Here is a 26,796-nt window from a genome sequence, read left to right as displayed (position 1 = left end):
GACCTTCTAGTCCAATCCCCTCCTTTTACAGATGAGTAAACTGAGGCACAGAGGAGTGATTTCATTTGTCCAATGTCACATGGCAAGTGAAGGACAGAGTTGAGACAAGAGCCCAGGTCCCTTCCCTTCTCCGCTGAGCCCCAGCTCCAGGTAAGAGGCCTCATGAAGGCAGACTGTGGCTTAGAGGCTGAGAGAAAGAGGCTTGTGCTTGGCAAAAGCAGTAAAGGGAGGGTGACCCGGAAGGCTCGCCCCCCACAACAGCAACAACAATAACACTAGCCAGCATTTGCATGTTGTCTCTTATGATCTTCACAACAACTTGGTAAAGCAGGTGCTCTAGTATCATTCCCACTTCACAGGTGAGGACACTGAGGCTGGGGGACTGGCCCAAGATCACACAGCCAGTAAGTGTCAGAGACAGGCTCCGACCTCAGTCTTCATGACTCCGGCGCTCTGTTTTCTGTCCGCTCACCCATGCGGGGATGCCCTCCAAGGATCTCCAGGCCTGCCTATCCAAGGGACCCCTGTCCTCCCAGGGGGAAGGGGAGGGGTCACAGCCAGCCAGCTGGGAGCCTGGAGGACATCCTCTAGCCTACTCCTCTGGCCTCATTTCTGCACACTGGTGATAGGCAGAAACCTGCTTGGGCCTCACGCAGCCTCTTGGCTTCAGCCTCACTCGGCCCCTTCAGAAGGCAAGCCTCACTAAGACCTTAGTCTGAACCACTTTAAGCAGATTATCTACCGTGCTCGGTGACCTGACCCTGAGAATGGCTGGGAGGGAAAGGACAGACTTTCTAGAGCTGGAGCTGGATGGTCAGAGAGCAGCAGGAAGCTGTGGCCCTCTCCAGTAAGCGATGGAGAGGAAAGAGGAAATAGAAAAGACATTCAGAAAGATAGGCAGGTGGGTATAAACACATTCCCCCCTACCAGAAAGGCCCTGTCAGGTCAGACCTGAGTTTGAATCTTGCCTCAGACACTATTAGGCAAAAGCCCCTTCCCCTCTCAATCTGCTCTGGGTAAAATACAAATAACATCACTTCTAGTACCCACCTGCAAGGGTTGTATTGAAATAAAGCGATAAATGCAAAGGGCACTTTATAAACCTTAAGAGATGGGAAGCTTTGCCTAAAGCAGGGGTGAGCAACCTTTGGCCTAGAGGGCCACGTGTACTCTCTCAAGTGCAGCCCTTTGACTGAATCCAAACTTCACTGAACAAATCACCTTAATAAAAGGATTTGTTCTATTAAACTTGGATTCAATCAAAAGGCCACACCCAGGACACATGTGGCCTTGGGGCCACAGGTTCCCCATTCCTGTTCTAGTGAGCTGGAAGCCTACAGTGAACCAGTCCCTGAATTAAGGCATAAACAGCAATGGTCAGAAATGTCAGCATCCTCCCTGGCCAGCTCCTGAGCCCCAGCTAATCCCATGTACTTTGGACAGAGGAATCCCTGCCCCTTACTCCCTACTGCCCAACCCTGGGAGAAGGAAGGAAAGAGGGCCAAGATGGGTGGATTTTTAATAACAATGAAGCATAGACACAGACCTCCACCTACTCCTCCTTTTCATTATCACATAGACCTTGAGTTTCCACGGTAATCTGGGTCTCGTGGGGCATCGGCCCCTTGCAGACCAGACTCCAGCGTTCCCCCTGTTTGGGGGGGCAGACGGTGCTGTTTCTCAGTGACCCTGACCCTTATTCCCAGAGAAGACATCTTTCAGGGCTGAGCAGAATTTAAACAAACACACACACACACACACACAAACAGGTTCACATTATGTCCCTATCACTTATTTAGTCTGAGAGGAAAGGAGGAAGACAGAGAAGCAAAGAACGAGGAACAAAGGAAAGGAAAGGGGGAGGTTATGGAAGGGGTAGACACCATCATTATAACTATAATAACTGATACTTTAGAGAGTGAGAAAACTTTGCAAAGTGCCTCATTTAAGCCTCATAATAACCCTATGGGGTTGTTTCTGAAGGTATTATTATCCCCATTTTACAGAAGGGGAAACTCAGGCTTGGACCAATTGACTAGTCCAGGGTCACATAACTGGATGGCAGAGAAAGATGCAAAAAGGCAACATGAAATGAGAAATCTAGATTTAAAAAATAATAATAATAAGCAAGGAGACCGGAAAATACCATCATTCTTTGACTTATTTGCAAACCTTAAGATTTATATGACAACCAGAGTTTATAGAAGTTAAGTGGTACAGTGGATAGAGCAGAGGACTTGGAAATATGAATTCAAATTTGGCCTCAGACTCTTACTAGCTGAGTGACCCTGGCCAAGTCACTTAACCTTTCTGTGCCTCAGTTTCCCCATCTGTAAAACAGCAATAATGATGGTACCTATCACACCAGGTTGTGAGGACCAATTAAGTTAGCATAAATAAAATGCTCTGCAAACGTTAAAACACTATGCAAATGCTAGCTATCGTTAAGACAGGTTGATCAGCCATTCCCCAATGCACAAACACCTATTTTGTTTGTAGTTTCTCTCTATTCCAGTGAAATTACAGGTCCTCTCTCTATCCCTATTTTTGCTACAGCAAAAGCTGCTATAAGGACTTTTTCTAGTAGCAAAAGAATAGAAACAAGGAAGATGCCCATCAGTTAGGGAATGGCTAAACCAGTTGTGGTTCATACAAGTAATGGAAAATTATGGCACCATAAGAAATGATAAATGCAATGAATAAGAAGGAGTCTGGGAACTTCTACGAACCAGGAAAAAACATTGTTCATGATGACAGTTCCTGCAGAAATGGGGGGAAGGGCAAGACCCCCAGGGACCCACTGTTTGCTGTGGAAATAGAATAACCCCAAAGAAAAGGGAAAAGGAAGGACGTAAGCCCCTTCCCCTACCTCGAAGCTTTGGGAAATCGAGGAGCTCTGGGTACAGAATGCCACACATCAAGTCTGACTTTTCCAAAGCATGGGCTAGTTTTGCTGAAATGTTTTATTTTCTTCTCTGTTAGAAGGGATGGCCTTCTGGGGAGGGGATGGGAGAGGGATACAGTGGGAGATGCACTCATTAAGCTATTAATTACAATTTACTGTTTTTAAAGGGCCGCTCTGAGTGTTCTAGTAAGGTCCTGCCACTGACCTCCCCAGAATCTTTATTTGGGGGGGGGGGGGGAGGAGAAGGCAGGGAGAAAAATTTAAAAAACAAAAAATAAAACCTCAAGGTTTTCAAAAGTCTGGAGTAGACAATGACACTGATGCCAATGGAGTCGAGGTCAGGTCTTTAGATTCTGGGGAGCGGCTCCAAAAACAGCCTGAATCAGCCCAAAGACAAGTCCAGACTCCAGTCTGCTGTCCAGGTAAGCTGTCCTTTCCAGGAAATCAAAGCTGGTGATCCATGCTTCCTATGCTTCAGGTTTCTGTAGCTCACTATGTGCGGCTCATGGCGCTGATCACTTCCAGTCCTGTATGTGAGCCATCTGGGTAAGGGTCTTATCTCACTTAGGAGATCAAAAGCTTCCCAGAGGGAGAGGAGGGGGAAGGGAGGGAGGGCTTCTGTCTGTATACCCAACAGCCCATTACAGAGAGCCAGGTAATGGTGGGGAACCCACTGAGGGTTTTCTTAGCAAAGATACAGAGCAGTTTTCCATTTCCTTCTCCAGCTCATTTTACAGAAGAGGAAACTGAGGCAAACAGGGTAAAGTGACTTAGCCAGGGTCTTACAACTAGTAAGTGTCTGAGGTTGCATATGAACTCAGGAAGATGAGTCTGCCTGACTGCAGTGCACCACCTGGCTGTACTGGAGACAGATTTGTTGAATGAAAGAATCAGTGAATGAATGAGTGAAGAACTCCATGACCCCTTCTGGCAGCTTCCTGATCTATAAAATGAAGGGTTGTATTCAGTGCCCTCTAAGACACACTTCCCTCCCCCAGGCTCACTTCTGTATGACACTTTAAGGTCCAACAGATACTTCCCTCCCAACAACCCTGCAGGGTGAATCATGTTTAAAAAACAAAGCAAAACAAAAAATAGAAGCAGGTTGAACCAGGAAAATAGCGATGTAAATAAGATTTTGTTGATTTTACAGCTGAGAAAACTGAGCCTCTGAGAGGGTTAGTGATCTGGCCACAATGGCACAGCTGCTTAGTAAATGTCTGGGGCAGCTCTCCTACCTCCAAGCCCATGCCTCTGTCTGCTCTGCCGTGTTAACAGACACACAAGGTCTCATCAGATGCCATTAACATCATGTTTGAAAGAGGAAATCTCCTTCTAATAATAATTGAGAAGCAGAAGAACCACAGAAGCCAGAATGGAGAGAGCCCTGATGTGGGTCACACAGCCTGGGTTTCAGTCCTGGTTCTGACACATTACCTATGTGAATGTATCAGCAATGCCATATTCACAATGCCTATGGAGATTACAGATATGCTGATATAATTATCCATCACAAAATACATCATGCTTGCCATATGGGGGAATAAACTAGAAAATTTATTAAGATACCAAAAGACTGAGTCCCAAAACCAGAAAGTGAAAGCCATCAGAGTAGTTATGACATTGGCACAGGTAGATAAAGTAGAAAGCACCCATATTTTCAAGCCTTTAAAACAGAACAGGCTACCTCAGGCAAAGGTCCTCCTCTCCCCACTCACAGCAACCACCCAGAGTCCGGGAAGCGAGCTCCCAGCAGCTCCGGCCCCTGCCAGTCCTCAGCAGGAGTCCTTAGCAGAATTTCTGGCTAACTCAAAAAGGGCTTCGCACTGCCGCTGCCTCTGCTGCTGTTGCCGCCGTCGCCACCACCGCCAGCCGCCGCAGGAACTCTAGTTTGGCTTCCGCTTCCTCTTGCTCCGCCCCTTCCTGCTACGTCAGCAAGTCCAATGGGGCATGGAAGATCTTTAAATCCCATAACCCTTACAGTGACCCGGGGGAAATCACTTCATTTCTCTGGCCAATAGTTTTCTCATGTGGAAAATGAGGGCACAGTGGGTGCCTGGCACATAGTAGGAGCTTAATAAATGATTGATGAATGTATGAAAATATTAAGTCACTGCTTTTTGTAGCAGCCCCCAAATGGAAAACCAAGGGGGTGCCCACCAATTAAGGAGAGGCTGAACAAGTTATGGCGCATACATGGCATGGAATGTCATGGAGATGATGAAAAGGACAGCTTCAGAGGAAACTGGGAAGACTTTTAAGAACTAGTAGAGATTGGAGGGAGAAGAACTAAGAAGAGTTTGTAAAATGACAACTTTTTAGAGAAAATCAACCCTGAAAACCTTTAGAACTCTGATCAATAAGATAATCTGCAGATTCAGAAGACAGAAGATCAAACTTGTCACCCACCTCCTTCCAGAGAAGCAATGGACTTAAAATGTGGAAAGAAATCGGCTTATCTCTTCTCTTAGAATCATGGTTCATTGGTGGGTATGGAAAGGGGAGCTACCTTACACCCCCATCATCTCCCACTTTACTGACTGCTCCAACCAATGACTCCACCATCCACCATCGGCCAAAAGACTGTGGCACAACCAAAAAGAAGGGGAGGAGGAGCTCTGAGAGCCTAACAAACAGTGCCCTTCAGACACAGGAATGCCTTTGTCAAGATGAGTAAGGTCCTGCCACTGACCTCCCCAGAATCTTTATTTGGGGGCGGGGAGGAGAAGGCAGGGAGAAAAAAATAAACAAAAAATAAAACCTCAAGGTTTTCAAAAGTCTGGAGTAGACAATGATACTGATGCCAATGGAGTCAAGGTCAGGTCTTTAGATTCTGGGGAGCAGCTTCTCAATACGTCAAAATCCATGGTCCACAAGAATGGGGAAATGTAATGGACCATTACACAGTTTGTAGAGTTTGCCAAAATGTCTCAATGTTGGCAAAACATATGAAAATTGGACGTGTCTGTTTGCTTTGTTTCTGCGAGTAAGCACATTTAATATTGCTGCCACATTAAAATCTAACACACAATTATGATTACATAAAAACTAAGCCTGATAAATGGAGAAAGCAGGGGAAGGATGGTTGGAGGGAGGGGGAAGAAGACTCATCGTCCTGTGAAAGCTTGTCTATCACTGATTCTCACTCTGTCTGCAGCTCCGAGATTCATTGGGACTGGAGATCTGACACGCTCAATAAACAAAAGGGATTTGGAGTTAGGCACTGACCATCTGTCCAGATCTTCGTCAACTTTCCAGGCTGCCATTGAATAAAATTATCTTTAATTATGCTGTCAAGATTTCATTTCCATACCCAGATGTGCCAGATCTCGGAAGAGGAATTTAAAATTCTGTTGGAGGAATGTGACCTCATGGTGTGATTTACCAAGTGACCCTGCCTGAGGTTGCAAAGTCTCAATGTCATAATTCTGAGCTCTGATGAGGTTGATGAGGTGTCCATCAAGCTGAGAGCCAGGGGGATAGAGGAGAAAACTTAGGTGCTCTGGGGACCTTTATTGTGCTACTGTTAATTCCAGAAACTGTGAATGATGGGGGAACAAGGTTGGAGTAGAATTCCAGTGCATTACTTCCAATGACCTCCTACATTTTTTCACCTTTTGGTCAGGTCTCTAGAGCATACACCCTCCCTTTATTGAATCTGGACCTTTGTTACACTATTCTGTATGCCTAGAATGACCTTCTCTTCTTCTGATATTATCTAAATCTTACTGAAGTTCAAATCCTAACTTCACCTATGAAATCTTCCTCTACTACTTTAAGAAAAAAAAAGCTTTATTCTATTTTTTTTTTGTTTTTTCACCTTATGAAAAAAATGGAACTATCACCATCCCCATACCGAGAGAATCAACCTGTCCTTTGTGACAAAGAAAACTAGTTAAGCAAAAAGAAATGATATGGTGACAGTCCGATAACACATGCAATATTCTTCTCCTATAGTCCCCCCCATCCTCATCCCCACCCCTCCCCTGGCGCCTCCCCTTCCCCGCCCTGCCTGTCTGCCAAGATGAGAGAGATCGACTACTTAGCCCAGGCTAAGTAGGCTGTTCTCCCCCTACTCCGAGTTCCCCTGAACTTACTGGCTGAAGTACACAATTTAGTACTTCATTATAAATGGTCTCATTTCCTGATTCTTTCATGTGCATAAGTCTTATATTACCACCAGGGCTATGCACACAGGATTGATGCTATAAACCCATCACCTAAGAGGAAAATGAATTATCTAGCATACCCATTTGTCTGGAACAAAGCTGATGTTCATGCACATAAGTAGGGCAGCGTCAGAACCCCACTTAGAGACTCTTTAAACTTCTCTTTTTCAAAAGCATCAGATAAAGTAAAAATTAGACAGGCAGAAATTTGCCTATGGGAATTCGTAAATCTCGCAGAGAAGCCTTTGAAGATCAAAGTGAAGACAGAGGGCAGAGAACGCAGGCCCCTGGGTCAGCAGGAGGAATGAGATAATGACCAGATCACAGAGCTGGGCTGAGGGTCCTGGATGTCACATTCAGATTGTAAGCTTCTTGAGGGCAGGAGTGCTCTTTAGAGCATTTCCAGCACTTCGCTCTATGCCTGAAACACTGTAGGTGCCGCATAAATGTTCACTGAATGAATTAATGAATTAAAGTCTTGCAACGGGGTCCAAAAGTACCACACAAGTACAGAATGGGGATGCCAGGAAAATGGAACGCTTTGCCAGGTTGGGGTAGAGAGGAGCCCAGGTGCCCTGCCATTCAGGGAGAAAGAGCAGCTGAGGAAGGTAGGGTTGGTAATCAACAGGGTCATTTGGAGATAGTCCATGAAGTAGCCCAATGAGCCTGGCATCATTGTTTAGGGAGAATGAAGGATTCGGATACGTGAGGGTATTTGTGAAAAGACTCCATGTGGGGGGTACCATGGCCACCCTGCCAAGAGGGGAAGGATCCTCTTTCTCTGTGGGGTATTCACGATGGTGATGCCAGTCTGAGTTGTGCCCCAAGAGCCTACCACGCCTACACACAGGCACACCCATACAGGAGTAAGTCACAATGGTGTACAGTGCCAGATTCAGCTTTATGTTCTTTACCTGAATCTCACTGGCTGCGTGTCTGCCCACCAGAGATGGCCCTGGGCCACCTGAGGGGGAAATTGTGGCTACAATGCATTTCATCAAAGTCAACGAGTTAGTGGTAAGCTATGGGAGCTTGCAAAAAAAAAAAAAGCTAAGTGACCAGATATTATTATCAATAATAATAACAATAATAGCTAACATTACTATGCTGTTTTAAGATTTGCAAAGCACTTCCTATTTCTTTATTCTTTATTATCTTATTTGATCCTCATAACAGTCCTGGGGGGTATGTGATTTTTACCTGATCTTACAGGTAAAGAAAATGAGGCAAGCAGAGGTAAAGGGACTTGCCCAGGGTCGTCAGAAGGATTTGAACTCAGGTCTTCCTCACTTTAGGCTCAGCACTCTATCCACTGTGCCACCTAGCTGCCCCAATGTGTGTACTGAGTCTAGTCCAAGGGAGGTGAGAATGCCACCATCCTCTGCTCGAGTTAGACCAAATATGGAGTACTGTGCCTAGGTATGAGGATTATATTTAGAATGCATATGGATGTGGGTCAAGGGGTCAGTAGCAAGGAGCACAAAAGATCAAAATGATGTAAAGCACTGGCTGTGAAGATGTCTTCCAATAATGGAGCTGAAAGGACCTAGCCCAGCAAGCAAGCACTGGATAGGAGCACACACACATATGTACACACCCCACACACTACACACACACGCACACACACACACACACACACACCCCACAACCTGGAGTATCGTCAACCCTACATTCTAGGAAGAAAATTGGTATGCTGGGAGGATGAGGAGGGCACAGGGATGGTGACAAATCCATACCAAATGAGAATCAGCTCACACATTACAGATGAGGAAACTGAGGCAAAGAGGGTTAAGTGACTTACCCAGGGCCACACAGTTAGTAAGTATCTGAGGTCAGAGCCCTGGACTTGAAGTCGTGAGATATGAGTTCAAATCTTGGCCCCATCAGACCCATCTGATTTTGACACCTGACTCAATGACCTCTGAGGTTCCCACTGACCATATGAACCCAAGAATCTGACAGGCTGCCCAGGGCAGGAAGTCTTAGATGTGTTCTTTCTGCTGAGCCAGGAGCCACAGGCAGATGCTCGGAAGACACACACACTCACACTTGGTGACACTAGCAAACTTGGGCTGGTATTTTTTTAGGTGCATTTACCGTGTATTTATGTACAGACCTTAAAAATGGGATGATGCCCTGACACTCAGGTATTTCGGTGATTTTCTATTGGCTGCACAAGCGAGCACTATCACCAAAAGACAGAGAGCGTTTCAATGCACTTTCAGACATTGAATAAATCTGTTCCCTAAAATGTCAGTTCAGAAGAAAACGATCCATGACCATAAAAGGTGCATCTTTACGTCTGCCTGCCCGAGGATGCTATGGGGCAGATCCACTGAGCTATGAGTGAGTGACCCCAACTTTAAGCAGCTCAATTCATCTGTAAGAGGAAAGAGATCAAGTGATCTCAAAGGTGCCTTCATCTGTTCCAAGAGCTTGCTGTCAGTCAGTCAGTCAACAATAAACATGCATCAAGCAAGTGCCTCCTACACTCCAGGCTGATGCTAAGCACTGGGGACACAAAGAGAGACAAAAGAGAGTCCCTGCCCTCCAGGTGGGGCAGCTAGGTGGCACCACAGTGCACAGGGCACTGAGCCTGGAGTCAGGAGGATCCGAGTTCAAATCCAGCCTCAGACACTTGTTAGCTGTGTGACCCTGGGTAAGTCACTTAACTCTGCTTGCCTCTGTTTTCTCATCTGCACAATGACCTGGAGAAGAAAACGACAAACCGCGCTAGTCTCCCTGCCAAGAAATCCCCAATGGGTTCACGGAGAGTTGGACACGACTGAAACAACTCAGCACCAAGGAAACCCTCAAGGAGCTTGCAATCTAGTAGGAGAACACAAGCAAACTGGGTACAAACAAGCAATTTACAGGAGAGACTGGAAATATCAAAGAGAGGGAAGGTGCTGGAGTTAAGAGGGGCTGGGAAAGGCTTCCTGGGAAAGGCCAGGGAAGTCAGTGGTCAGAGGGGAGGCGGGAGAGCGCTCCAGGCATGGGAGTCAGCCAGAGAGCATGCCCGGAACCCAGAGAGGGAGGGTCTTGTCCGTGAAGAGGCCAGGGGGTCAGTGTCACAAGAGCAGTGTGGGAGCGTGCAGTGTATGAAGACAGGAAAGGTAGGAGGGAGCAGGTTAGGAAGGGCTCTGAATGCCAAGCCGAGCATTTTGTACTGGATTCTGGAGACCACAAGGAGCCACGATGTTTATTGATTGGGGGAATGAGTGGCAGAGTCAGACCTAGGATTTAGGAAAATCACCCTGATATTTGAATGGAGGCTGGACCAGAGTGGGCAGACCCTTCCCCCAGCAGGTGTGAGGTGAGGAGGGTCTGCACCAAGGTGGGGGCAAAGTCAGAGGAGAGAAGGGGGCGCGTTGCAGAGATGTGGCCGAGGAGAAAGCAGCAGGTCTTGGCAACAACTTGGACATTGCGGGCAGGGGGAGAGTGGGGAGTCCAGGACAACCCCTGCAGGGTCACAGGATCAAGTGTTCAAGGGGCAAGCTGAGGAAACTGAGGCCCTGAGGAATGAACCAATTTGCCCAAGAGCACCCTGCGAGGCAGAGCAGGAGGGAAGGTTGATATCCAAGTTTCCAGCTGCAGAGGGCATAGATAACCTGTCCAGCTTCTCACTCAGAGAAATCACAATCATAATCATAACTTCCTTTTATATATCGTTCTAAGTCTGGAAAAACACTATGCCACATTCCCTCTTTTGGTCCTCACTATCACCCTAAGAAATAGGTACTATGATGACTCCCATTTCACAGATGAGGCCATAGAGGCAGATGCAGATTACACTCTGCAGGCAGTATATGAACCCGGGTTTTACTGACTCCACACCACCACCTCGCAACCCAATCGCTTTATATTACTTGGCATTGATGTAGAATTTGCCTCTCCTGCACACACGCTGACCTGCTTCCTCTCTGTCTGTATCACCAGGACCTCACCCAACAGACTAAGTAAGTCGCTCAGTGAGCATTCATGTCTAAAGTAAAAACTAATGAATCACAAACAGGTTTGTTCTTCTCCCCATGCACCAGAGCTGATAAAAGTCACCCCAGCCGGTGAACCGTCCATAGGCAGCTTCTAGGACAGGGAGGGATGAGAGGAGCTCATCTTACCTTCCTGAATCTTTCCACTTTTGATGTAAGGCGTGAGGAACAGCGGCTGTCCTGGGTCTCCGTGGCTGGGGCTATAAACATGAACATTTCTGTACAAGGAACGGAAAATGCCTTCACTGGGCTCCAGGGTGAGCAGGCCCAACAAGACGGTCACCGTCCACATCTCGCCAACAAATCCCACTAGAAGGAAAAGTCACACAAAAAAACCCACTCAGTGAGCTCACAGTCCATGGGGCGCCCTCCTGACCACTTTCACCATCAGCGCACCTCAAGGTTCACACACACACACAGACGTCACCTCTGGGACAAGAACCCTGTGTAGGAGGCAGCACAAATATGATTATCCCATTTTATAGATGAGTAAACAGAGGTTCCTATGGTCTCAGTGTCTACAGACTCACTTAAGCTTTGGAGGCAGGTTTCAAACCCGATTCTTCTGACTCCATGTCAAGTAAACACTTCACTCACCCATAGGACCATAGGCATCCAAGTGGAAAGGGGCCATTGATGCCATCCTGCTTAAACCCCTTCCTTTCAGACCTGAGAAACCTGATGCCCAGAGACTCTGTATGACTGGCCCAAGGTTAGACAGAGAGCAGAGGAAGTCAGAATTTGAACCCAGATCCTAAGTTTATTTAGAAATGCTTCTCATACGAAGTACTGGGGAGAATCAGCCATGAGTCCCCACAGCACTGATTCTTATAGTTAAGAAACCAAGACAGAGCCAGAATCATGGAATCACCAAGCATCTGAGCTGGAAGGGACCTCAGTCATCATCCGGTTAGTCTACCCCCTACCCGACTAAGACTTCTCCTCCTTAGTCCCTGCCACCCAACTCGGATGGAAGAATCCGCTTACAATCCATTTCACTCCTAGAAGGCCCTTGTGTTTAGGAAGGTTTTCCTTACATAAAGCCTAAATTCAGCTCATTGAAAATTCTACCCACTGCCCCCAGTTCTGCCTTCTTCAAGTAAATAAAACACTTCTGTTTTATTTACTTTAAACTTTATAACTATATAAAAATAAATAAATAAAACTACTGTGCCCCTTGACTGGCACAGTAGAAAGTCCAATGAATGTAATCAGAGCACATGGTTAAGAACCTACCAGGAAGTATACATCTACATGATGCAATAATCCCTCCCTCCCTGACAGATAGACAGGATGTGCCTGGTGAGTCAAAACCAGCACCATCCCCTCTATTATCAAACCCCCCCCCCAGACCCAGATAGAGATGGCCCATAACCCTGAACCCCTGAGCCTGGAGCACCCAGATCAAAGCTGCTGCTTCTGTCCCAGCCCCGGGACCATCACTGAGGTGAGGGGTCACTGGAGAAGGGGCCCACCTAGAACACCATTGTCAACACCTACTGCTAATATGGGTGAGTAAACCCAAGAGCCCCAAGGGTGGAAGCCTGCCCCCTGCCTTTTCTTCCCCCTCTGGTGGTCCTGCTCCCAGCTCGGCCACAATGCCTAGGGAAGTCTCCCCACTCTCCCCCCATTTCACAGAAATACAGCCGGGCAATGAAGCCACAGAGTCCTTCACCCAACGTCAGAATCGAAGAGAATTTTATCAGTAGAAATGATGTGAAAGTTCCAATTCCCACATGCTTTGCTGATGTGCTCAAAGGACCCTGTTGGCCTCTCCATTGGTCTTGCAGCTAAGATCTCTTTGAGGCGTCTCCCCCACCAGAAGGGGAGCTCTCTGGAGAAAGGACTGTCTTCATCTTTTCACCTGTTCCCAATCTCCACTGTGGTTCAGACGCTCTCCTTCTGCCTCAAATGATCACGTGCACACTCATCGGTTCACATCTTATATCTCCCCAATAGAACATGAGCTCCTCAAAGGTACATATTGTCCCATGTTCCTAGTCCCCAATTACACCAGGTCTTAGGTGCCCTAGGAGCCTCTGAGTCCTCTTCATTTTACAGAGGAGGAAACAGAGGAACAGAGAAGATAATACCTAGGGTCATACCAATAGAATGTGACTGAGGTGGGATTTGAATCCAAGTCTACCTGACTCCAACCCCAACACCCCATTCACTCTTCCACGTTGCCTTCCATGCTTGATAACGGCACATTGGATTGGATTGGAAATTATAATCCACATACACAGATCTTAAAACCAAACCCAAGGAAAGGAAAGGGAGAAGCAGAGGCCTGAGTTCTTTCAGGCACTCTCTCTATGGGTCTCGGGATGCTCATCTCTCCAAAGAAGGGGCTGGGCTCAGTTGTCTCTGAGGTCCCGGCTAGCTCACACTGTCCAGGAAGCTGGGCAGACCACAGCACCTCAGATGCCAGAATGAAAAAAAAGAATATGCAATTATGCTAATGCCCAGGCCCGTCTTCTCTTGCACAGTCCTTTAAATGTCAAATCATTAAATGACATGAAAATGCAAAAAAGTATAAAAATCAATGAACTCCACACACTACTCACATCATTCCTTTGACAGAATATAAAAACACTGGCTTAATTTAAACAAGTGAAAATTTCTTTCAGCTCCATTTCCCTAATAAGATAAAAGTTCATAATTGTAATTTGATGGAATATCTGATTGCCACAAGCATTTCTCTTATGGTTAGTATAATATAATTTCCTATATTTAATACAAACAAGCCCAACTAAATATAGTGAGTGGTTAAGAAATGTTTTTTACTGTCAGTGTCTATAATGGGGGGGAAATGATACTGGAAAATCAAACCAGACGCTCAGAAGCTTGGGGCCAGAAAGGAGCTAGGGCTCTGGAAAATAAAGAATTTTTTAAAAATGTATTTTTAAATGATATGGAACTTGTTAACCTAATGTTTGACTAGAACAGTTACTTTTTCAAGGAACCTAAGAGAATCAACCTCCAGGCAAACAGCTGTAGAGGAAAACTTTATCTGTCACTTAAGAGATGGAAGGAGGAACTGTTTCAGTAAGTGGTTTTTCCTGAGGGGAAAAACAGACACCCAGCAGGACTGGTATTTTTCAGTGTTCACTCTACAAACCTCAAGGTCTTTTTAATGGAGGTCATTAACATTTAAATAACTAGGGAGGTTACAATCCTTGCCCTGTAATTCGAAGCTGACTGAAAGGGAGGAAGGGAAAGGCAAGCCAAAATGGCCTTGGTTTAATTGGAAGGAATGGAATAAAGAAAAGCAGGAGCTGTTCCAATCTCAGCACTATCGCTAATATTTGATCAAGGAGCTATGAAAGAGAAATGGCCCTTGTTGCCGAATTATAGCAGCCTGAGCTCACTTCCTACCTCTTACAGAACCTATCCTCCCATGTCTAAAGGGACCTAAGTTCTGGAAGGCTATGGACCTAGACCACAAGCTCTTGCAAATCCTGTTGCGCTGGAAAGGCATTGAGGACATTTCCAGTGATAGATAGGGTTATCTGCTTTTGGGGTGGGGGGTGCCCTGGCCTCACTAAGTAGAGAGAGGATCATCCCCAGTAGGTCAGCCACTGGGAGATAAATTCTTTGGCTGTGGCAATCCATGAAATTAAAAAAAAATACAAAACGGCAGAGATGATGTCAGAGTAGTAGAAAATGGGACAGAGGATGCTGAGAATCTTATGCTTTCTAGATTATCAATAAACCTTAGCTGTTGGCACTCTAAATGTGAGATCTTTGTCCAAAAACCAAGGAACAGGCAAAGTGCTGGAGAGAGTGAATTCCAGCTATCTTGACATTCTAACTCTAAATGGAACCAGAAGTTCGAAGGACAAATCACAAGTGCTTTTATTTATTTATTAAACACCTACTACCAGGCTAAGCACTGGTGAATACAAAAAAAGGAGAAAGACATGCCCAACCCTCAAGGAGCTTACAATCTAAAGGGAGGAAACATGCAAATAGATCTGTACAAGCAAACTATGGACAAGATAAATAGGAAATAATGAAGACAGGGAAGGCACTAGAATTGAGGTTGGAAAAGGCTTGTTGTAGAACAGACCAACCATCTTGAGGCCCTGTGTGACCTGCAGGGATCCATTCCTCTTTGGGTTTGGCCCCATTTCTGTAGAAGGTGGGAGTTTAGGTGGGACAAGTCCCAGGGAGCTCAGAAGCCAGGGTGGAGGACAGCGAGCATTCCAGGCGTGGGGGGCAGCCAGAGAGGCTGGCTGGAGCCCAGAGATGGAGGGTCATGTTCATGGAAAAGCCAGGAGGCCAGGGGCACTGAATCCAAGAGTACATGGGGGGGAGGGGGAGAAGTGAAGTCAAGATGGCGGGTAGAAGCAGGACCTCCCCTCTGCTCAGCTTCCACCTTCCTCAATCCATGTAAAAGGGGACTCTAAACAAACTTTGGAGTTGCAGAACTGTAATGTAATATCAAGCAAAGGCAACTTCCCAGGTTCAAAATACCAGCATAGGTGCTCTCTATTTTATTCAGTAACAAACCAAGAACAGAGAAGATCAAAACATGACATCATTCCAAATACAGCATTTACTAAGTATGATTAAATAATCTCCAAGTACTACCCCACCCCAGGACTTTCCAATCATTCAATCAATTACAAAGTCTCTGTTCCAAATACTTCTCCACCCCTAGGCTATACCTTAATTAAGTCCACCACAAAGCCCCTCTTCTCAAATGGAGATTAGTTTCCAAACATAAGTAAAATACATTCATTTGCTCAACCATAGAACACAAAAAGGTCAAAAGTTCCCCACCCCTGGATCACAATTGAATCTACCCCAGAGTTACATCAAGTTTAAACACAGCACTTAATACCCAAATGGAGGTCTTTTCTTCATCTTGACACGAGGCAAGTTCTCAGCAATCTTAGTTCCTGGAGAGACAAGGCTTAGCAAGGCCATAAGATACATTGCCAGTCCCTTCATGAATTTATCCTCTGTCTGTAGAACAGTCCTAGAACCCCTGAACACATTAGCAAAGCCCTCTCCCAGGATTTCTGTAAACATACAACAAGAAAATCCTTCTTCAGGGCTTCTGAACCAACAGAAAGGCTCCCAGACCCCTGCAACAACAGCACTGTCCTTCACCAGTGGACAGTATTCATTCTGTCTGCCGGACAGTCTCCAGACCCCTGCAACAACAGTACTGTCCCTCACCAGTGGACAGTATTCACTCTCAGTACTGTCCCTCACCAGTGGACAGTATTCACTCTCTGTCTGCAGGACAGTCTCAGGCCTTCTTAACCAAATGCCAGGTTCCAGGACTTCTTCAACAGGACAGTCTTTCACCAGTGGACAAATCTGGCAAAATAACATCAAAACAGACAGACAAAGTACCAGCAAAACAGCTATGTCTCCTCAGTCCTTGGCAGCTCAGGGGGCAGGTCTCAAAAGTCCAGGGCAATTCAAAGCGGCCACCAGCAATTCCCTTAGTCTCTCTCCACGAGGTGCAGCTTCCAAAAAAAGATCTTCCGCCTCTCTCTTGTCTCTCCAAATCTACATCACCAGCTCCTCCCAATTCAGGACTTTCTTTTCACATCAACAAGCCCATCCCACAGGTGGGATTAACAAACTCTGGGTTTTAACACAATCAATTTGAAAACCAAGCCAATACAGGGGAATCTTTAATTGCCATTACTATCACAAGAACCCACAAAATGACACAGAAGCTAACCTCCCACTGAGGATAGCCCAGCAGGCCAGCAGGAATCGGCCAGTGAAGTGCTCTGGGAGCCGAGCCCAGCCCCACAGCAAGGCTTCAGCCCCAGGGTGGGCCTGACCAGTGCCGGCCTGAGGGACTCCAAATCAGCAGCAGCTGTGGCTGTTTCCAGATTTATCAACACATAGATATGAAGGACAAAGTGAGAGGTCAGTGCAGTCTGGACTTTGGGACCCAGCAAGTGGGAGTGCGGGGCTTTTGCCCCTGGGGCGAGAAGCCGCTGAGATGCCCAGCACAGCCAGCCAGCACATGTGGCAGCTTCAGCTCCTGGCCTGCAGAGAATAGGGGGACCAAGCACCAGTCTGTGGAGTAATCGCTCTTGCTTTAACCTGCTTAGATCTGGATTGCAATGTAGGATGGAGGTCCTGGGGTGTGTGTCCAGCTTGCCAGAGCATGTGGAGACATCAGAGAGGGCACCCATCTAATACCTCCGGCAGCTGAGAAAACCCCAGTGTTTGGGATGAAAGTTCCCCTGTCTGGTGGCAGAGTCCTACTGTGGCAAAAAGCGCAGGGGTCAAGTGACTGAGGGGCGACATGGCCAGGCAAAGGAAACAAAGCAGACAGAAGGTTCCAACATTAGACTCCTATTTTGGGGACAAAAAGGAGCAAAGCATGGAACAGGAGGAAGACAGTGAAGTCAGAACTCCTGAACCAAAAGCTTCACAGGAAAATACGAGATGGTTACAGCCCATAGAGGACCTTAAGAAGCAGATAAGAGAAGTGTAGCAAAAATTGGGAAGAGAAATGAGAACAATGCAAGAAAATTACAAAATGAGAGTCAACAGCCTGACTGAGGAAAATCACACCTTAAAAAACAGACTAACTCAAATGGCAAAGGAGACTCAAAAAGGCAATGAGGAGAAGAATGCCTTAAAAATCCAAATTTTCCAGATGGAAAAAGAATCTCAAAAGCTCACTGAGGAGAATCATTGCTTCAGAATTAGATTGGAGCAAATGGAAGCTAATGACTTTATGAGAAATCAAGATGCTGTTAAACAGATCCAAACAAATGAAAGAATAGAAGGCAATGTGAAATATCTCATGGGAAAAACCACTGACCTGGAAAATAGATCCAGGAGAGATAATTTTAAAATTATTGGACTACCTGAAAGCCATGATCAAAGTAAGAACCTAGAAATCATCCTCCAGGAAGTTCTCAAAGAAAACTGCCCTGATGTTTTAGAACCAGAGGGCAAAATAGAGGTTGAAAGAATCCCCTCAGGGAGGGAAATATAGTCAGTGTTTTACAATATATCTACTATGTTATTGTTTATTATTATTAATACTATTTTACATATAATTGGGAAATAAGATACACAGGCACTGGGGCATAGAGCCACTGGAAAAGTAGAAAGGGGGTATGGGAGAGAGCAGATTGGAGGAGGGGATATCCTTTGGGACTGATATTTTGGGGCGGTGGGTAGGGGGAAAACTGGGAGAAAATTTGTAACTCAAAATATGGCAGAAATGAATGATTTAAATCAGAAGTTAATAAAGCATTTGAAAAAAAAAAGAGTACATTGGGAGAGTAGGGTGCAAGAAGACTGGAAAGGGAGGATGGGGTTGGGTACAAAGGGTTGTGAAGCCAAAAAGAGCATTTTGTACTTCATCCTGGAGACAGCAGGAGCCACCAGCATTTACTCGGGGAGGGGGAAGTGCGTGACATGATCAAACCTGTGCTTTAGAAAAATCATATCAGTGGCTGAATGGAGAATGCTTTGGAAGGGGAAAGGCTCAAGGCAGGCAGACCCCTCCTCCCCCCACAACAGCTGTTGCAGTAATATGGGTGTGAGGAGATGAGGGTCTGCCCAAGGCAGGGGTGTCAGTATCAGAGGAGAGAATGGAGATGTTTGGGAGATTCAGCAAAGGGGAAATCACCAATCCTTGGCACCATATTGGATATGGGGGAGAAGGGGTGAGAGAATGAGGAATCAAGAAGGTTCCTAGTCTGTGAGCCTGAGAATGGGAGGACGGTGCTGCCCTCCACCTTGATAGAGAAGGTAGGAGGAGAGAAGGTTTAGAGAGAAAGATAAGAGTTCAGTTTTGGACATGGTGAATGTGAGATATCAAACTATAAGGAAACTACAGGTCACTGATTCTAAACCCCTCATTCTATAGATGAGGAAACTGAGGCATAGAGATTAAGTGACTCTTCCAAGGTCACACAGGTAGTCAGTTTCTGAGCTGGCATTTAAACCCAGGTGAATTCAAATCCAGCATTCTTTTCACTGTCCCGTGATGCCTCCTGAAGACTGGACTTACCAAGTATGCAAAGTAAAGAAGAAGCACCATCATAGAACATTTAGTCATCTCATATTTGCGGCATCCACCATGTTTGCAAAAAAGAACATGGTAATAACTGAAGCAAAAGATGGAAAAGATAAAAAAGCAAAGAAACTCCAGGAAGAACACTGTAAGACCCTCCAAAGAATATTAATATGTATTTTGATAACTGGTAACTTCAATATTTGAATGACAGGCAGCTAGGTGGCACCATAGTGCAAAAAATGCCAGACCTGGGAGTCAGGAGAACCTGAGTTCAAATCCCATCTGAGGTACTTACTAACTGTATGACCCTGGGCAAGTCACATAATCCTGTTTGCTTCAGCTTCCTCATCTGTAAAATGAGCTGGAGAAGGAAATGGCAAATCGCTCCAGGATTTCTGCCAAGAAAACCCTAAATGGGATCACGGAGAGTCAGACACAACTGAAATAATTTTCAATGATGGGGACAAGCAAAGACAGAGGAAAATAGTCTAGAAAATACAGATCAAGAGGAAAGAATGAGAGAAAGCAAAGATTTATAAACTACAAAGTGGCCTCACATGAATCTTACTTCCAGAAAAGCTCCAGAATATGATGTGTAGTATTTATTATATAGGTTTCTTGAAATGAATATCTATTGCTTTATATTTTGAATCCTCTATTTATGGTCTGCTGTGCACATGGCAATTTGTTTTTCTTTTCTTATTTTGTATTTAAATTTTAGTATTTCAGTTTAAAATAAATTAATTTTTTTTTTAAGCTTCAGAAGTCATTGGACTTGGCAAGCAGCAAGCAACATTGTCTAAGTGAAACAGATTATATTTAACCAGATCAGAAACCACATATTATGGCTCTAGGTGGTGCCACAGAGCACAGAGTGCTAGGCCTGTTGTCAAGATCTGAGTTCAAATCTAGCCTCAGCCACTAGCTGTGGGACTCTGGGCAAAACCTGTCTACTTCAGTCTCCCCATCTGTGAAATAGGTATAATAATAGCACCTATCTCCCAGGGTTGTTGTGAGGTTCAAATGAGATATTTGTAAAAGCACCTTATAAACCTCAAAAAATCACTTAAAGTCGTTCCTTAAGTAATTATGTGTGAACAGTCCCACCACCAGCTTGTTAAAGTGCAAAATTAATGCAAGACTAGAAGAAAAAACTAAAGCAACTCAATATACAGTTAAAACAGCTCCAACCTGGTTAACCAGAAACGAGTTATGCCGATAGTTAGGTTGTGGACAGATGACAGGAGGCTGACACCAGCTACAGCGATTTCAGACAAAAGTTTAACTGCTATAAATCGACTGCCATGACAAGGAGGTCTGCAAACATTTGACTTTCTGCTGAGCAAAGGCACATGAGCAGCACTGACTTAAAAGGGAAACTTGTGGGTTGGATCTTTTGGAAAAGGAGCGTGGGCAGGCAAATGATTTGAACTCAGGTCTTTTGGACTCCAGGTCGGTCCATCACTCATTCACTGCACCACCAACATTGAAATCGGAAGAGCACTGACTGCTCCTTGAGTCAAAGGATCTGAGTCCAGATCCCAGCTCTGGTGCTCACTACCTACCAGTGTGACCTTAGGTCATTCATTTACTCTCCTTACACTCCAGGTCTGAATCTGTAAAATTAGGGGGGTTCATTGGGTGGCCCTGAAGTCCCATTAGCTTATCTGTAAAATGAGGGTTCTTCTAAACAAAATCGGCTTCTAAATCTATGCTGCTGCTCCTCCCCCAGGAATAGCTCAGAGGATCACAGACCCTGACTGAGCCCAATCATTGAAGCACAAGATGTCTGGGCTGGCCCATGGCACTTTCAGATTCATGACCTCTCATAGATAAGATACAGGTTAAGAATCCATGCAGTCCCTGAAATGCCCAATGTCCACCATACCCCACAGAAAGGGCAGTGAATGAGGCCACATTTGATTCAGATGAATTTGGCAAACATCTGCTGGCACCTGCCATGTGCAGGGAACATGGCCCTAGGCAGCTGCCCAAGGCAGAGGGCTCTAGGAGGCAAAGGGGCAGCTCTGAGAATAGCTGAGAACAAGGACAGGATCTGGCTCTGATTAATTCTTGCAGCCTTTCCAGCTCTGAGCACACAGCCTGACCCACAGTAAGTACCCAATAAATACTTGCTGAATGAACGAATTAATTGACTAATTGAAACGGCATCGAGGGTAGAATTGATGAGAAGATTTTGCAAACCAAATGTTCTGGTCCTGGGAGATTAATAGGGCCCTGGATGAGTCCTCCTACAGCCCAATTTTTAAATGCTTTGCTTTCTTCAGTTCTGTTCTACAGGGTCCTGAGGGCAGAGTCTGGATGCCTGGAAGCATTTCCTAAATGCTTGTCCCTAAAAGAGAGGGGCTGCCTAGGGAGACTGTGGGGGTCCCCCCCTCCTCAAGCACAGGCTGGAGTATCACTTCTTGGGGAGGCTGTGAATGGAGAGTTCTTGGCCAGGTAGGGACTGTCCTAGAAGGCCACCAAGAGTCTATCTGGGATTCCAGGATTCCTGATGCAAAAGTCCTTGAGGGACCTTTGGGGACCATGGTCTTGCTGGCTGGACAACATTCACACCATTCCAAACCAAAGAGAATCTACTCCACCTTCTCAAAGATACCAGGAGGAAATTCCAGCCTTCTACACTTCATTATCGAAAAGTCTCTCCCCATGTGACTGCACATAATGCCACTTTACAAATCTCTTTGGGCCGTTGCTAAGAAAAAGAACAGCAAACTCTCTCCAGGTATTTGCAGCCCACAATTAGTTCATTCCTCAGAATTTTCCTAAGGAGCCCAGGAGCAGGACACAGGAATTGGAGTTCTGCCATTAGCTGCTATGGGTAAGGGGTGGGGACACCTCCAGGGCTCTCATTTCCTCATTCCTAAAATGGGGTACAAGGTCCCCTCCAGCTCTAAGAGGAAGGGGTACTCAAGGATCACCAGGTTAACCAGCATGGGACAAGAGGGTGACCAGCTGATCTTCAACAACATTCGGGTCACTGGGGCTCCCTGCCTAAAGGGCCTTCCCCAGGAATGTCTGCCCTGGTCCTGGGGACAGGGAACAAGGCAGGTGGGTCAGCGATTCTATCACCCCAAGAAAACTTTGAACCAGCTTTCACTTGGGGCAGACACTCCAAAGTGGTTTCCTAATGCAGTGAATTTGGCTAAGTTGTCTAACTCTCCAGCAAAGCCAGAAGTCAGGAAGACAGACAGACATAGAGAGAGACAGACAGAGAGAGGGAGAAAGAAATAGAGATGGTGAGAAGAGGAGAGAGGGAAGGAGGGAGAGACAGAGAAATAGACAAACCAATAGCTCACCCAGCCTCACAGCCTCTGAGAAGGCATCAGAATTTTCAGAATTATTTTGGGATTTGGAGGTCTCCTTCCTCATTGCTTTAAGGACAGTTTCCTGGTGTCTATTCCCACCCAGGGAGCTCTGGCACCCCCGTGTCTCAATAAGACTCCAGTCTGCAGAGCTTACCTTTCAGCTGAGAAGTTACAGCCGTCTCACTAGGAAGTCCCAGCCTCTGAGGTTTTCATTCTCAGACCTTTGCCATGGCTTCCAATGTCCTCTGATGTTAACTTAAATACTAATAACGAGATTTAGGATTGTTCCCCAACAGGTTCTCTGTCTTAGCTGCCCGCCTTCTCTTGCCACATCCCGCCTCCAGAGAGGTGAGGTAGAAAGTGCATGAGACCTAGATTTGAATCTCAGACCTGTCGCATCGGTGGCCTGGGGAAAGCTCCTTTACCTCAGTTTCCTCATCTGTAAAAAAGGGAGGTTGAACTAGATGGCCTTAAAAGTCCCTTCCAGTCTTAAATCTATGATCCTGTGTGTGACCTTAGACATATCACTAACCTCTCTGGGCCTCAGTTTCCATATCTGTAAAATGAGGGAGTTAGGCTATGCCCCCTCTGACTCTTGCTCTCATATTCTATAACTGCCCCCGAGTTCATGAAGGACCCCTTCTACCAGGGCCTGATGCTTCGTTGATTGTTTTTTAAATCCACATTCTATTACTTATTCTTGTCGAGTCTGACGAGCTTTATTATGTGGTTTTCCAGCCTCCAGCAGCAAATTGAAAGACCTAGGGAGGTTGACACATTGACCACAGCAAGAAATCCCCAGAAAATAAGGAAGGATATAGGGAAACTGCAGACAACCCCCACCCAGCCAACCCTCCACAGAAAGCAAGTGGTTGCAAAACCATAGAGGTCTGGGGCCACTGGGTGGAGATGATGTGGTGCCTGGGGTCTAGATCAATTTGTGAAACCAACTTGTAAAACCAGTCTGTTCAATTTTAACTGCAATTAGTCCTTTCCCACCCTTGAGCTCTGCCCCTTCTCCCTATCCCACACTCCACCTAGGCAACACCCTGTGACCCCTTTGTTCTTAATCTCTTCATTTCTTCTGGGCCTGACCCACACCCTCCTTTGTCCTTGCCTTTTGTCTCCTTTGACCTGGCCCAAATCTTATCTAAACTATCTATTCACATTCTCCTCTTGGTCAGCTCTGACCTTTGTCTATGCACTGAGGCCCCTCCTGTCAGGTCAGCCCTGACAATGGCAGCCCTACCCTTTAAAGGTAAAAGCCTGTACCCCTCTCACTCGCAGGTCCCCTAAAGGACTCTTGCCCTCTTCTCATGGAAGCGTAACAATAAACTTCTACAACTCTCACTCCAAGCAAGGCTGAGCTGAATTCTTTCCAGATGCCCTTGCAGGTTTCCTGGTCTTGGATGAGATCAGGGTTCCTGCTGAACCTATTGGGATCCCATCCCTCATCAGACCAGCTCATTCCTGGGGAAACTGAGGCCCATTGAGGGAGAAGTGACTTATCCAAAGTCACACAATAAGTAGCAGAGCAGGAATCTGAACCCAGATTCTATGACCCCAAGTCCTGACTTACTTCCTCCACTATTTTAAGCTGTCTTCCTCAGGGAGGGGAATGTGAAATTTAAAAGCTAGAATAAAACCTTAAAGTGCCTCCTCCCCATTCCCCATTTTACAGCTGAATAAACTGAGACCCTAGGCCAGCTAGGTGCAAGTTATAGAGCACTGGGCCTGAAGTCAGAAAGAACTAAATTCCAATCTGTCCTCAGACACTTCCTAGCTGTGTGACCCTGGGCAAGCCAGTCTGCCTCAGTTTCCTCATCTATCAGACGAGCTGGAGAAGGAAATGGCAAAACACTTCTGTATCTCAGCCCATAAAACCCCAAATGGGGTCACAAAAACTGAAAAGACTAAACCCTGAAGCACAGAAATGTTAAGTGGCTTGTCCTCAGGGCAAGGAGAAGAGGATACAAAGTCAAAAAGGAAACCGGCTTGGCCGATACAGGGGAAAGTGGACATGTGGGCGGAGAGAAGAAACTATGTATACAGGACTAACAATCCAAAATGGGGCTGGGAGAAGCTCCCTTTGAGAGGGGGGCGGGGGCGGGATAAGACGTCGATCTGTCCCTGCGGAGGGGGAGCAGTTCCAGCCAGCCCTGGGCCACACTCCGGGAGACACCAGGCGCACCAGGCTCCACAAGACACCTGCGAAAATGCCCCAAAGGAGCCGCTGGGTCGGTAGGGCGCCCCACCCCCAGCTCCCCGGGCCCAGCCCCAGCGTCCAGATCCCGGATCCCCCGAACCCCGATGCTCTGGGGCCGCAGAGCCGGGAAGGGGAAAGCAGCCCCCTAGTCCGGGGCTGTCAGGGCAGCGGCACTCACTCGCTGCTAGGCTGACCCCTCCACTCCGCCTACTGGCACAGGTGCGGGCAGGCTGCGCTCCGGCAGGTGCAGCCGATCCCTCCCAGACCCAGCCAGCTTCGGGAGAGACTCGGTCGGTCTCTCGGACGCGGGCTGGCCGGTCCGGAGCTCGGCCTGGCCGGGACGGCAAGGGTGAAGTAACCCCCTTTGGCTTGCGTCACCCAATCACGAGGAGGAGGAGGAGGGGCTGGAGGAGGATTCGCTGAGCTTTCCAAAGGGCCCCTTTGACTCGCTCTCATGTGATTTCCCCGCTACGTCCTGCAGAATTCCTCCACGCCTGTCTTTCTCTTTCCTTCTCCACCTTTGGAGCGGAGGAGCCCGAGGGGCCAGGTCAATCTCCACGCACCGCCCCCCAAAGAGAGCTTCTCCCTGCCCTCCCAATGACTTCGCAACGTCGTGAAGACGTTGTCTTCTCCCCTTCCCCCCACTCCCACTTCCCCAGTGGTAGCAAAATCTGTTTCATTTTTGACTTTGGAAACTCAACACCCAGCACCTTGCCTGTGCACATAGTAGGCGCTTACTACGCAGTTTATTTAATTGAATTAGCATTTGCGTTAGCATTTATTATTATATCATACATTATAATTACATATTAACATGCCATATTTTATATATAAACATATATTGTTATTATTAGCATGAAGATTAGCATTTAGGTCCAGATAAGCCTTTGGTTAATGGGTTTTCAACCGTAATAATAATATCAGGTATTTATATATCAATCAATAAACATCTGTTAGGCACCTTCTTTGTGCCTGGCATTGTGCTGGGTGCTGAGGATTCCGAGATAAAAATAAAACTTGTCCTTGTAGTCAGCAAGTTTACATCTTCGTCACTCCGGCAGTTAATGCAGTGTCTGGCCCATGATAAACACAATAAATGCCTGCTGTTTGACAGATGATTTCCTTGTGATCTAGTGGAAAGAGCCCCTACCTACCTGTGCAGTCTTGGAGAGAAAGGTCGCTTACCCTGTCTCTGTCTGGCTTAGCTTCCTCATCTATAAAACCAGGGGGCTGGGCTGCATTGCACCTGAGGCCCCTTTCAGCTCTAAATCTCTGATCCTTTATAGAGTGTGTGGATCAGATATAGAACTTGAAGGATCCTCAGATCCCATCTAGTTTGACACTTAGGTTTTACAGGTCCCAGGAGGTGAAGGCAGTAGGAGACGGCTTTGCTTGATAGCTAGAGAGCTTTACTTTGACACACGAAGACTACAGTTGAAATTCTTAGTCTGACACTAAGCTAAATTCATGGCCACGGACTAGTCACTTCGCCTATGAGCCTCGGTTTGCCCTCAGTAAAGTTGGATGGTGGTTGTTCAGTTGGTTGTGCTTTGCTTTTGAACAGGGCCAAAATGACATCGCTATATTAGAGCCGAGTTATAGTGGATCTGTCTGTGGTTGTAGTGGATCTGCTTTACCAAAGGTCAAGCACAAATAGTCCACGTGAACATTTGGGGTGGATTCTCTAAATTTGCTCATGTTATGGCTCTTTGGAACTCCTTCAATTCTGCTTTGCTCCAAGAGTACAGCACCTTCTCTGATGTGAGTGTTTGCCCTGGTGAGATCAGGTATACAGCAAATTTAGAAGCTTTCAGTGCTGTGGATAAGTTCACATTATGTTGGCAGCATACTTTCAAGGGAAGTACACATTGATAATGAGGTTGGCACACAAATTGCCAGAGTTAGCTACTGACTACCAAACTGAAGGTCTACAGAGCTGTTTTGTTTTTAAAGCAATTGGGGTTAAGTAATTTGCTCAGGGTTACACGGCCAGTTATTTCTGGGTGTGGTGCTAAGTATCTGAGCCCGGATTCGACCCCAGGTCATCCCGACTCTGGGGCCCGTGCTGTTACTCACTGCACCAACTGGCCGCCCCTAAGAGCTGTTGTTTTGACCTCATTGTTGTATGAGAAAGAAAGAAAGAAAGAAAGAAAGAAAGAAAGAAAGAAAGAAAGA

At 46.3% G+C, this 26,796-nt stretch overlaps 1 protein-coding gene across 1 annotated transcript in view; it reads right to left on the bottom strand.

Annotated features, from left to right (window-relative positions):
- The window catches only part of CPVL (carboxypeptidase vitellogenic like), a 95,047-nt gene extending 70,072 nt beyond the window's left edge, over nucleotides 1-24,975 (bottom strand). The window contains 2 exon segments of the mRNA XM_069088635.1: nucleotides 11,196-11,375; nucleotides 24,800-24,975. Coding sequence (XP_068944736.1) covers nucleotides 11,196-11,375; nucleotide 24,800 — 181 coding nt within the window. The 5' untranslated portion in view covers nucleotides 24,801-24,975.
- Nucleotides 24,976-26,796: the final 1,821 nt, after the last annotated feature.

This window comes from Petaurus breviceps, unplaced genomic scaffold (assembly GCF_028583685.1).
Source record: "Petaurus breviceps papuanus isolate PSGF00001 unplaced genomic scaffold, PetGlider_PUasm1.0 185, whole genome shotgun sequence".
NCBI classification, from domain to species: Eukaryota; Metazoa; Chordata; class Mammalia; order Diprotodontia; family Petauridae; genus Petaurus; species Petaurus breviceps.
The sequence above is the reverse complement of the archived record's forward strand: the minus strand, read 5'-3'. Positions and strand labels throughout refer to the sequence as shown.